The 13,706-nt window shown below is 42.7% G+C and overlaps 1 protein-coding gene across 1 annotated transcript in view; it reads left to right on the forward strand.

The window, feature by feature from the left end:
* The window catches only part of PPM1H (protein phosphatase, Mg2+/Mn2+ dependent 1H), a 105,040-nt gene that overhangs the window by 32,379 nt on the left and 58,955 nt on the right, over window positions 1–13,706 (forward strand). Inside the window, exon 2 of the mRNA XM_088530366.1 lies at window positions 8,786–8,897. Coding sequence (XP_088386492.1) covers window positions 8,786–8,897 — 112 coding nt within the window. The remainder of the gene's footprint in view (window positions 1–8,785; window positions 8,898–13,706) is intronic.

Raw genomic sequence — 13,706 nt, forward strand, 5'->3', positions numbered from 1 at the left:
ATAGGAATTCTGCATTCAGCCCTGATTCCCCTTCACTTTTATAGGAGTTGGTTTTATCAGGGTCCCTGCATTGACTCTGTCTTTAGTTCATCACTGCGCTTGATATTTTTCATCTGTGATGTTCAGACAGCAGAAATTTTCAGCACCTTGACCAGTATTACATGAAAAATAGCTGCTTTCAGTGATAGAACATTTCATTGAACTTTAAATAGATTGCCCTGGTATTTGGTACAGATGTGTGTGCACATACATTTCTACGCTTGTATACAGGCACATGCAAATGTTTTGAGCGATCATCAAGATCTAAAAAGATTCAAGATTAAGATAGTTCTCGCTGTTCTGCAAACCTTTCAGGCTAAAGATGCTGATATTTCATTAGTTTGCATCTACTTAAACTTTAATGGCTTCAAAAAACAGTTCTTGAAAAGTGATTTTAATAAGTAGAAAAGTGGAGTTGTAACCCATATTTCTATGGCAGAGGGCCACTGATTTTTTTTATGCATGGTTGCCTTTCTACAGATCTTCCATTTAAAGTTCTTTCAGAGGAAAAGTGATGGATATCAAACTCTAGCAGAAGGGCGTGTTTCTTTTCTAAGGTATTCTTAAAAATTACCCATGTGTGAGGGGCTGTGCATTCATCTTCTACTTGCAGAATAGTATTAGTAAAACTCTACATAATGTTCCTCCCTCCCTCCCTTCTTCCCTTCCTCCCTTCCTTTCTCCCTTCCTTCCTTCCTTCCTTCCTTCCTTCCTCCCTTCCTCTCTCCCACACATACAGAAAACACACAGTTTTCTATGATATTCCTTAAAAAGTAAATTAGCCAGTTGACTTCTTTAAGGTTGTAGGGGCTTCATGATACCTGCTGTGGTAGAGGAGTATTGTGAATAAGGCATTAGTGCTTATCTGTGGAGACGCTCTCTGTCACACTTGTGAAGATTAGCTTGGGGCTAATTTAAGTTGGCAGCTGTATAAAAGGGATTAGTACCATCACCACCAGACCCTTGCAGTTAACATTCACACATGCTAAATATGAAAGATCTTTTTTTTTTAAGTTTGGACCGGTTTTGCATAAGCAATTTATCTTGATTTTGCTTAACCTTGAGAAAGCCGAGGCTGTGGTCTAGAGCACCATTGTTAATGATGTGGGGTTTACTGAAGTGCTTTAAACCCATAACTCATTCACTGCAGGTATAAGGAGAGCTTTTACTTATACAGAACTGATAGTGTTCTAGAGAAGAAAGGCTATGTTTTAGGATGTGCTTTCAAAAGGGGACTTTTAGGAAGGCTTTTTTTTTTTTAATGGTATTTTGTTTTCTCCATGAAGCCCTGTGTGCAAATATTCACCTCGGAGCCTATAATCAAGCTAAAATATTTTAATTTCAAGGTAAGAATCCAATTTGGTGAATATTTGGCCGTTTTTTATAGTATTGTGTTTGTAGAAAAAGTGAGTATTTCTCGGGGCTGGAAACCCCTTGCTGTCCTTCAGTGGCTGCGACCGTGTGTTCCTGCCCCGGAGCGGGGGCACCTGGAGCACGGACACAGCCGCCTTCCCGCCTTCCCTCAGCCCTGCTGCGGCTCCCGGTGAGATGCCCTTGTGTTCGTGTTTATCCTTGGCCTCGTCTGCGGGAGGAGCTGAGCAGCTCCTGGGAGTACACGTGGAAGTGCCTGCTTTTTTCCCTGTTTTGGAGTTGAGGAGATGTAGGAACCTGGGTTCTTCATTTAAATGTGGCCTCATCTGTGTACAGCTCAAAACCACTGCTGGTAGTTATGTTCTCCCCATGTTGCCAAAAGCGGAGTATTCACTGTCAATAAACTCGCAGTTTTGTCCTTCCTCCTTTGATATGACAAGAACACAGAGGAGGTAAAATAGCTGGGAGCAATATGAAGAAGACTTGTGCCGTCATGACATGTGCAGTTTCTTTTCTTAGGATTATATCTGGTGCTTCAGTTTCAAGAGTTGCCAATCCTAAACCCCAATCCAAAGGGTAATTCAAATGCTGGTGAGGCTTGATGGAGTATAGCTGTGAAGAGGGAGGCTTTCTCTTTCCATGCCGGCTCTGCTGTTTAACATCTTCTGCTTCAATTTTGAGCTCTAACATGTCATACTTGCCAAAGCTCGTAAGAATCCTTGCTTCACAAACAACATAAACCTAGAAAAATCAAGTGCTGTGTACTGGGCAGGATTTCAAACCAATTTCCCTATGATTAAAAGTACCAACCTTTGAGAATTTACAGGCACAAGTTAGACCATTGCTTCAGGTGTTCTGTGGCCTTAGCCACCCCAGTTGTAGAATGAGCAATGGAAGGTTTGGGCTGGGAGAGCTGGTGATGTCCAGATGTGCTAAAGCACTTGCTCGGGTATGCTTGACCACAGAAAAAGGTGGTATTTGCAAATGGGCAAGGACACTTATGAACCCAAGCAGTTTTGCCCCTATTATCCTCCAGAATATCCTTCCTTGCTTAGTTTTTTTGAGCAAGCTCTGAACAGGAAGCCATACATAGTTACCTAGGTGGGACAGTGTGAGCAGTCTAACCTGATGCTCTGCAATTTCACTACATTTTCTGGAGCTTCCCTTTCATAGTGTCAATTTAACCTTTGCTCCTGCAATTTCTCACTCAGCGTTGGTAGCACTGACAGAAGAGGAGAAAGAAAGGAGAAGTTGGCAAGTAGCATTGCCAACTTTAGCTGAGACTACCCAGCTCCAAGGTGAGACCAAGCCAGGCGCATCCGCTGCTGGTGTCCGGCCACGCTGCTCGCCGTGGCCTCGCTCAGTATCTGCTCTGGGCTTACGGTCTGTTGCTTCTCCTTGTAAAGCTGCTCCTCCTGTTTTGTGTAGAGCTGGTTGTGAATGGTACAGCATTATTTTGACCTACAACTGCTTGTTCCTTCTTGTTGCTTAACATTCTGTCTTTTGGGGAAATCACAGCTGTTTCTTAGGTCATGGATTAGCTTTGGATGGGTACCCTATAAGTAACCTAGTGGCCTTTCCTTCAGAAATGTAGTTGACCTCAACCAAAAGACAATTTGCATTGTTATCTGTTAGCGTTCATTTACACCAAATTTGACAGAAACTTTTTAAACCTTTTTTTTCCCCATTATTTTTGCCTTCTTGTTAACGTATTTTAAATCTTTAGCATAAATGATGTTTCACTGTGGCCCTTACCTATTTTTATCTTGCATTTTTTATCCCATAGTTATTCCTCATCAGCTTGGTATGTGTAGTAACTTCTATCCATGTCCTAATGTAATTGTGGTGTGATTGCTCATATCAGAAACAGTATTTTCAGTGCAGCACTGCAAGATTCATGTTTTTGGCTAAGCCTTCACTCGTTGCTTGCTTGAGACGATAATTTTTTTCCATCCTCATTTTAGGGAAATGATTAAGGGATGACTTCTGTTTCTGCCCACAGGATAAAATACTACCGGGTATTTTGTCTTTGATGTGAGCAACATCACTGTTGCAGGAAGGAATGAATGAAACTGCCGAGCCCGTTTCAAATGCTTTCTTTCATCTGTAGAAGAACAGATAAAGATGAAATCCCTTTCAAGCCAATTCCCAATACAGAAATAAACCTTGGGTGGGTGGAGGGGGAGAAACAGCCACCTACCTGGAAATCTAAGGCTGTGAATGAGATGTCACAGAAGGCAGCAGCAGTATCCACTCAAAGGCTATTCCGTTAAAACAGAAAAAGACCGCAATAGTTCTATGTAAGAGGGTTTTTTTCACAGTATCTTTAATCTGTTCAAAAGATGACTGATGAAATTGAAGACCAAATCTGTAGGAGTGCATTGCCTAACATTTATAGTGTTAATTAATCTGGGTTGTTTCTCTGTTATTAGCAGTTATATAGGTTGGATACAAGAAGTTGGCACATGGATGGTCCCAGGGTAACGTGCCTGTTCCCCAGCTGGGACGAGGAGGGAGACCGGGTGGTTCTTGCTGCCTGGTGGAAGCAGGCAGGTTTTCAGGAGGAGGGAAGGCTCCTGTGGTGAGGGTGGGTCCATTTAATCGGTTTCAAAGCAGCAGCTGTCAGTTGAAGCCCTGGCCTTAAATTTCAAATCAAAATCAACAAACTGCCCAGGGTGATATCCGTTTCTGTCTACCTCCCTTGTGTCCAAGCTTAAAGGCAGGGATGAAAAGCATTTATTCTTGCCTGGTGGTTAACAAGTTTAATTTTTTTTTTTTTTGGATCAAACAAGAGAGCAGGTTCCACAAGTGAAGGCATCTCACAGGTTGTCTGGCAAGTTCTTCCGCAGCACCTCAGCTGGCTGACTGTGGTTCAAGCCTCTGTGTCAGGCTGACTTGTCATCCCAGCCCATAAGATAACTGCTTTGTTTTGGGGGTTGTTTTGTTTGTTTTGTTGACATTGTGGCTGTTCACCTTGTGAACGGAGTAAAGGTCACAAATGTGTTTCTTTCTGCAACATGCATACACCGGAGTTGCAAAAGGTCACTTTTGTCCTCTGCAAGTAAATAACCTCAACAAAAGCCCTTAGTTATCATTGCTCAACTTTTGTGAAGGTTGAATAATGCAGCTTTTGAGTTGTTGAATTGTTTAATAAATGTTTAAGGTAGTGTGTAATCAGATAGATTGTAAAGTGAGGAAGAGAAGATTTCCTTGGGGAAGATAGAAAGGTTAGCAGAAAATAGTTTTTGTTTTGGTGACTGAAAGATTTTTAAGACAGATTATTTAAAAGCATACAACTTGCCTGCATAGTTGTAGCTGGCATCCTGCCTGCCAGGGCTGCTGCTCAACAGCAAACGTGTGTTGCTGGAGCTGCTCTTTCTCTGCAGCACTCTCTTAGAAATATTTTCAGGTATTTTGGTGCTCTGATGGCCTATAGATAATACCCTGAGTTTTGGCGCTGACTTCCTGCCCAGCCATCGTGTGCTCAGAGCTTTGCTGTGCCGGGGATCGGGCAGACACCTTGACCCAAGCACGAGGTGCTGGAGAGGGGCCAGGCCCGGGCAGGCTCCTGGGAGCAGGACCATGGCTCGGTGGGGGCACTGTAGGCTTGGAGGTGTCAGCGCGGCCTTGCAGGTGGCTGCCCGTCCCTGCCCTCGCCTGAGCTACCCTGGGTGCCCTCAGGATTTACCGCGTGCCGAGGGCGAGTTTGGAGCGGGCGAGCGGCCCCTTCCCAGCTTGCCTGGGAGCAGCGCGGCTCCCCCAGCTACCGTGACTGCCCTGGGCTTTGGGCCTCCGCAAGCGCAAACGGCTGCGGGCAGGAAGCAGCCACAGCCTCTGCTAAGGCCTTGTCCCTTCTCAGCGCTTTTCTCAAAGCACGCTACGTGCAAAATTTTGCTAATTTTTTGTTTGTTTTGATACAAAGTGTTTGGATTACTATTAAAAATCTTTGCAGAATTTGAGATCTTGAAGAGGAGAAAATGCTTCTCTGGCAGCTCAGCTTGGAACTTCTGCTGCAGCAAATCACAGTTTAATGTCTGCTATGGGTAAAATAGCCAGGGAGTGCTTCAAGAGCAAATATGTTTATATCAACATGGAAAATAGCAGGCTGAACAGAAATATTTATAAGGACTTAAGTCATCATATTTTTTTTCCAATAAGCTATTCCCGAAGCAGGATTGGGATTTATTAGATTGGCTTGTTTTTTTCTTTTGACATAAACGTAGGGTTCTGTAATCAGTGACCCCAGCATCCGAAGTCTGCGAGCTCTGCGGGATGAAGGATGTAGGTGCAGAGTGACCTGCATTTGTGTTCAGGTGGGATTTGGGGTCTCAGGGTAGAGCAGCAGAAGGCTAAGTGTGAGATGTAGAGGATTATGCATGTCTGTCTCTCATGTCCCAGCCTGACATATATCATGATAAAATGGGAATGAAGATGAGTTGCAGGGTGGAAGGGGGGAAGGTGTCTTTTAAGTGTGAGAAAGTAACACGTTTTCCCACTTCGTTCACTTTACCATAGAATTCATTTTTTCTTGTGTAATTTTTTAAGGTGAGTTTCATGGGAAAAAAAAGGGGGGGGGGGCATAAAGGGGGACTAAAAAGCTTAGGCAGCTCAGGTCCTTCCTGCAAGAAAGGAGGGAGGTGATAAGTGTTCCATCAAAATTTTCCATGAGGTGTCCTTAAGAGGTGCCTTTTAGAGACGGACACTTCTTAGTTCTGGTTTGTTATTTGTAGAAACAGCTTCAATGTAGTTTTTGTCTTTGTAAGTTATGTCTGACAGAGTTTGAAGCAAAGACAAGGGGAAAATCGGCACTGGAAAGCTGGCTGAGAGAATTGCCTTGAGGAAGGATTTGAGAAGCTGTGTAGAGAAAAGGATTTCAAAAGACAGCCAAGACACAGAGCTGCTTGAAACTGGGTAGAAGTTGTTACCAGTTTCACTGCTGAGCATCAGAGTTAGTAAATACCCACACACAGCTCAAGCTTTGAGATTAAACATAGGGATTCCTTGCAGCCCTTTTTCCAGAAGGCTGCAGGATGTGATGCAGGAGTATGTGTGGATGGCTGAGTGCTCACTGGGTTCGCTTCAAGCCTTCGCAAAGGTTCCCAAATTAAACTTTTTTTTATCTGCTGGAGAGGGAAAAACTGGAGTTCTGGAACATATCTTTTACCCAGTCCTGCCCCCTCAATACATGGCACCCTAACCCCCGTGCATTTTAAGGATTCATCAGTACTGACTGCCAGGCTAGTTCGGTCAGTCACTTTGCTCCCTCACCCTTTCTGAGGTTTTCAGTGCCCTGACAGACTTCCTTGATAAGAGCTTTGCCAAATGATAGTGTTGTACAGAGTTTAACAAACCGTTCAAGAGCAGAGCATCTTCTGCCGTACAAGTCCTCAAGCCCATTGCTAAGCTCAGAGACCAGAGCAGCTTAACTGGAATGACAGAGTCAAAAGCTATTCCTTAAAACAGTCACTGTTTGTATTCTGCTTTTTAAATGGGCTTGAAAATAATTAGCAACACCAGTGAGGAGACTACTCAGCTAAACTGAATATTTAGATGCTCCTGATAAAATGTTATCTTCTATGCTGCTACAATGCTTAAAGATGGTCATGGCATTTGGAAGTAAAGGAGAGCTGGTCAGCTGATTTTAATTAATTTAGTTAAATTATTTGGGAGTTTTTTGGTGGTTTTATTTCTATTTCTGCTTATATGCTTCCATTTTTCCTAATATGCCAAGGAAAAGCTGGCCTGTCAGCCTAGAAGCCTACTGCATCCTAGTGTCTGATCTCCAGTTGTTGCAGTGTTAGCGCCCTGCTTGTTGAGTGGCTAATCTGCTCACAGGTGCCTTGCAGCCAGATGCGGCTGCTCCATCTGTTCTGGGTGCCTCTAGCGCCAAACATTTTAGCCACAGTCGGTGTTCATGTGCAAGGGACACTTGTAAACAACCAGTGGTGTTATGTATATGCATACAGATATTAACAGGGCGGGGGGACACCTTTCTCCTGTCAGCCTGCAGTATGTGACATTTGTTGAAGCTATTTGTTTCTGGAAATGGTTAATTTTAGTGGATGTGCATTTTCTTATTATGTGCTGCTTGTAACAAGAGCAAAAATTACTCTTTTGCAGGTAGTAGGTTGCCATGTTGCCCTTAGAAAATCAAAAGAAAAATTTATCTTTAAGCCAAGCTGACACAAAATTGACATTTCAGTAACAGTAGGCAAGCTCATGCAAAGAGTCTCCTGCAGACTCCCTTGGAGTTTGTGTTTTCTTTCCAACAGCTTTGATTAAGGGTTTTTCTGTTATATAACATTTTACTGTAATGAAAACAGGGGAGATGAAGAAGTCAGATATGTTTTGGACATGCTCTAGGAATTATGATATGCCTTCAAGTTGTTTTACTTTCTGCAGGGGCAGAAGTTGTTTTTAAAAGTCCTTATGTTGCCTCATTCAGAAGTCTGGGGCTGCATGACAAGTGCCAGCCCCAGCTGGAACAGGATTTTGGGGGAGAGTAAGGGCTGTCCAAGCTTGTCTCATTGAACACAGTTTCAACTGAAGTAAAATTAATCTACTTATGGAAAGACTCCTATGTAGAAAGAGGAAAATGTGTTGAACTTGGCAGCTTGGTGCAATTCTTGGGATAGCCTTGGATGTCCGAAGTTTGTACCAAGACCTTAGGGCTGAACTCTGAAACCTGTCAGTGTAAATCAACTGATGTGTAACCTGGGGGTAGGACAAGCATAGGGGAGTTTTTGGTTTTGTCTTGTTGGTTGGTTGGTTCATTGGGGCTTTCTTGACCATCCAGAGAAGGTTGTCAGTTGTTTCTCCGCTGTGCCTGTAGGTCCTTGGATTTTTAGGAGATATTTTGCTCCGGCTAGACTTTGGGAACTTGACGGGGTAGACTCCCTTGTCCAACTAATTCATTATTCACTGAAGGTGAATAAGGTGCTGGAAGGTAGGAAAGCAAATGGGGATCTCCTGTTTCAACAGGGAGGATAAGTGTCGTCAGATATGACCATCAAGCATTAGTTTCACAGGTAGGAATAATATATTATTTATGATGCTGTTCTTGTTCACACTATGCTATGAAAAAAATCTATATTAAACCAAATAAATAGGTATATGGAAAGCATTAAACAAGTATGTATGCATAAGTATCTATATATAGAGATAAGTATGTATAAAAGTCAACTAATTCAGTTGGTTATTTGCAGTATTTTTGGATATCTGTTTTTCAGTCACTTATGAGATATAAATGGATGCTTCTGTGCTTCTCTAACTTGGATCCTTGTTTTTCTTTTTTTTTTTTCCCCTCTCTCTGTCTCCCCAAGGGTAATAAATGCAGGAAAAAGCACACACAATGAAGATCAAGCTAGCTGTGAAGTGCTTTTTGTCAAAAGAAAACTGGAGGCGCCAACTCTACCCCAAACAGGAATTCAACAAAACGGAGGTCATCGCTGCCAAATGGAGAAGGTCTCCAGCTGAAAGAAAACTCGGTAAGCAGACAAATATAAAAATGTGGTGATGTGGCGCGAAGCGGGGGGCAGGGCAGGAGTATTTACTTATCGTTTCATGTGTTTTCATTTGCTTCATATTTATGAACTTAACTTAAATACAGAACACTTGTGTCCAGTTTGTTTTTTAAAGTATTGCATTGAGAAATCCTCCATGTATCTAATGCATTTTAGTGTAAAGATGGGGAGAGGAAGACTCCTTGGATTTTACTTTTTGTGTTACTTCTCAAAGCATAATCCCATGCTATTTACTGCTGCCGAGTCCCGCGCGCTTGATGGCCGTGTTTGCCTTTCCTGATGGCGGTCACTGCAGGCGTGAGAGAAGCCCTGCTCAGGTGGTCACACGATTTTGAGAGTGGGATTACTCACTGGGTTCTCTTTACTGAAGAAGTGTTGCATGGAGCTGGTTTATGCAGCTGTAACCTTAAATCAGTGATCGGGGGCACAGTGTCCTTTATGTGGAGAGTGATGCAAGCCATGCACTTGTCCATCAGTAACTGTCTTCTGCTCTTCATCTGCTTCGTGACTGGCTAGTTACTTCATCCCCTCTTTAATCATGGGCTCCTGTTCTAGCCATGATGAGTATCATGTGTTGGGTTTGGACGCTCAGCCCTGCAGCACCGGCTGCTGGAGTCGGGCACTGTGGATATGCCCTCTCCATGCTGATGGCTTGTTTATACCTTCTCACTGCTGCAGCTTCCTCAGACACTGAACAGGATTTGCTGGGTTCACAAGTAGCCTTGTACTCTTCTTTTTTACTCCTTTCTTAAAATCACCTGTCCTGGATTTTTGGTGCTGATGTTCCAGGTTGACTTTAGGTGGTGAAGTGACTATTTCAAGTACATGTTTGTACGTCTAGGATGAAGGATTGTGCCTTGTGCTTGTTGGGTTTGCTAAGTACATATGTCATATGTTGTACAGTGGCTGACCATCTTCCTCAGAAGGAACTTTTCTCCAAACATTACATGGTTAATTGTTTTAGAGTCCTGTATTTTTTTTAATTCCACCTAAATGCATTTCATTATTTGAGTGATGACCTCACTAGTCTCAATGGTACCCATCAATGTGGTTGTCATACAGTTATGGCATCGTGACCGTGTCCAAAGTGACGAGCCAGCTGATCTCTGTAGCAATATATTTTTCCACACTACTTCCTGTTCTGTTCTTTATATGTTTTTTTTTTCTTGTCTGCAGATTTATTTCTGTTTACTAAGTGGCATATGCAGGTGCTATATCACTCATTATTAAACTTTGTAAAACCACCATATTATTAGACCACAATGTGGGAATTTTTTATATATTTTTCTCAAACAAGCAGTGTATTTCTGGAGAAAGTTCTCTACTAGAGGGCAGTGTTACCCTGGCAATTAGTAGAATTTTTTCCTTGGGTATGTTTTTTGCTATATTAAAACAAACAAACAAAAAAGACTGTATGACAAGATGTTAAATGCAATAAAGGTGCAGCTCACCTGTATCAATAGGATGTAGAAATAAAGACTTGAGACACTTAAGTGGATGGCATAATATCATCCTAGCAAGTGTTTTATAAGAAAGCCAGCAGTTGAATTTTGCAAACACTTCACAGGGAAAATCCCACTGTTGTACCTCTTTTGAAATCCTCTTTGAGTGGTGAAGCACTTTGTAGAAATATTTAAGAAAGCGGGTATGAGGGAGGTGAATTATTGGGTCTCAATCTGTGGGTTTTGTGAGGTTTTGTGTGTGTTTTGTTTTTTTCTTTTTTGGGGGGGTGAGGGTTGTTTGTTTCTTAAACAAAGATCTGTTCTACTGTCTCTTGTAATGTGCTTCATATTCAGAAGAGTAGTAGCTGAGGTTTTTGTTTGTTTGTTTGTTTGTTTTAGAATAAAAATGTAATGGCACCCTGATTTATTTCCCAACTTGGAATTAGCTGAATAAACAATTTCTGAAGGTCTGCATTGTAAGATCACTTTACTAGCTTATGTGAAAAATTTGTCCTAAATAAATTGCTGCATATTGTTAAGGCTGCTCATTTTTTTCTCTATAATCTAAGCTTTTGTAATTTCTATATATGAGCATTTTACGGTCATGATTTCGCATCCGCTGCTTGATTCAAAACTTTGCATGTCTTAATTATAGCTTAAAATCACGATACCGAGGAGACCGCTGAGCCTGGCTGAAAGCTGGGTCAGCAGTTGGGGAGTCTGAAGCTTATTAAATTTCCTAGCACATCCTGAAAATGAATTGTAAGGTTGGTGCAGGGACGGATTTGTTTGCTCTTTGTACATCTGGTGGCTGTTCAGAATGTTGTCAAATCTGAATCTTTAAAAGAAACAAGATCTGAAATATATCAGCATGTGTTGACTGATCGTACTCCCAGTTGTCTGCTCTGGCCAGTTAAGGAATAAAAGGAGATTGATTGTGGAAAGACTCTTCTTGGCAGGACACTGTCATAGAGAAATCAATTCCTGCTAGCTTTCTCGAGAGTTTTTCTGATGCTAACGCTTTCTTTCTGGGCTTCGTTGGGAAGAAGTCCAGACTTCCTGGATGTGAGAGTGGAAGGAACAGCCGTGCATACGCACGCCGAAATAGGCTGTGGCCACAAGGGACAACTCAACTGTGGCAACTGTGGAAGGAAGGACCTTCATGTACCTTCTGTTTATTCTCTGGGCTTTGGCTTTGTTTGCACCGTGTATCCCATTCTTGTCACTTTGGTATGGCTTGGGGATAATTCTACTTTTTCAGAGGAGCTGGTTTTGTTCATAGGGCAAGGGGAAAGGAGTTCATTTCTGCTTCTTTGTTTAGACAGCTAATGGGATGTGTCAAGGTTGTTTTCTCTGATAGTACTCAAGCAGACGAAGGTTTGTAGGCATGCCTAGAAGTTTCTGGAGGCCAATATTTGTGTTACAGTAATGTGTGTAGATCCCAACTGAAGATAAGGCCCCAGGGCATCTTACAAAGAATATGTGTATAAGAGAAACATTCGTGGCAGTCATCTCCTCCCACTTCAATTGCTTGTTATAGACCTCTCAACTGGCTATCTAGCTTCCTTTTGTGGTCAATAGGCAGCAGCAAGTTTACCTTGGAATGAGATGAGGATGGTCTGAAAGTGCAGTTTTTCTTTCTATCAAATACAAGGGGAAATCTAGAGAGGAATCTAGACACCTCAGAAGTGTCTGAAAATGTAGCCACTGCACCATGTTTAGGAGTTACTAGCCCACAAAGAGACAGACATGGATGAAATGCACACGAAGAGCCACGGTGATGGTTGACATGCCCATGTTCATGTCAGTGACGGGCTGCAAGTTTCCTCTGCTCCAGGGAAGGTGCAGCAGAACTCAAAAGCAAGACGACCACCTCTGGAGTGGTGTCTGCCAGCCCGTCTGCTAAAATAATCATAACTGTTTCTGTATCAGGGATGACCAAAAAAAAAAAAAAAAGATGAAAAAAGATGTAGCAGACCAATATTTTCGGATTGCAGGCAGGAGCAGGTGTGTGGAAGATAGTGAGATATCCATCTATGTCCAGCTGTTCAGGGATTTTTCTGCTTTGGATATTCCTCTGAATTTTGGCTTCACCAGGCAACACTGCCAAGAAGTACCAAGAGCTGCACTGCCTCTGAGCCATCTCTTTTGGAGGAAGCTGGAGCTCCAGCTGGAGCTGGAGCTTTTGGAGTGCTCCTGAGGAGACGGCAAAGCCGCTCTGCCTGCGCTGAGGACCTTTGCTGTGCATTGGGGTGCTGGGCCAGCCCTTTGCGCTGAGGTTTGTGCTGAGGCGCTGCCAGCGCCAGGGCAAGGCTGGAGGGGAGATGGAGAGGGACAACCGCAGAAACCAGCCACGCAAAACACATGGGAGGGCTCGGACATGAGCAGCTCTTTGCTGGTCTTGACAGTTGTTGCATTGTGCTTGGATTGAGTTCATATCTGTTCTCCTCTATCTTCTGGCAAGCTCTAATATGGGTTTGGAGAGGTGGTGGAAATTTTCAAGAAAAGTTGGATTTTTTTGTATTTACATCTTAGTTCTTATTTGTAGCTGTTAAAATTTTTTTGATTAAAATATCAGAATTCAAAATAGTATAGATGGAAGGAAAAAGTATTTCCACATATATAAATTTCTCTTTTCCTCCTCCAATGGCAACAAGGAAGGGCACCCTCTGAATGAGATGAGGGCACAAGCCATAGTGCCATTATCCACAATGCATCATGAGACACAGAGCTTGGCCAGGGAGCCAAGCCCTGAGAGGAGAATGGGAGCAGAAATAATTCCATGTACAGCTCCCAGGAGGCACAGTGCTGCTGCTCAGAATAAACGGTTTCGATTTTTGACTGAAATACTTTCACTTTGTGACCGTTGTTTCTGTTGACAAAATATTTCACATTTGGCATGGATTTCACATATTTTTTTTTGGTCAGTAATCCAGTTATCTGTTAAAACTGCTTAAGTGAAACTTTGCTGCCAAGTGTTGTGTGATCCTGGAGTGATTCTTGGCCAAGAGCAAACTAGCACAACTGCCACTCATATCCACAGGGGTAAAAATTCACTAGAGTTTTATCTAGTTGTTTTAATTGTGTTTTTTAAACATGAATTTCATCAAATGAATCTAAAAGTAATGATGCTTGTTCAGCAATGGACTCTGTGCTTCGAGCAGGGTGAAGCCGTGGTGAAGGTGTATCTGTCTATCTGCAAAGTTTGCCAAAGGAGATTTTGCATTAAGGTTTGTCTTTGCGGCCTTGTCAGTGGCTGGTGCCTCTGTTTCTGGGAGGGCAGAAGCTAAAAGGAGCTGCAGTTCACAGCCCTGTACCTAAACTTGAAATA

The sequence above is a fragment of the Tinamus guttatus genome, unplaced genomic scaffold, assembly GCF_059628265.1.
Source record: "Tinamus guttatus ecotype Peru unplaced genomic scaffold, ASM5962826v1 Tinamus_guttatus_pri_ptg000368l, whole genome shotgun sequence".
Classification (NCBI taxonomy): domain Eukaryota; kingdom Metazoa; phylum Chordata; class Aves; order Tinamiformes; family Tinamidae; genus Tinamus; species Tinamus guttatus.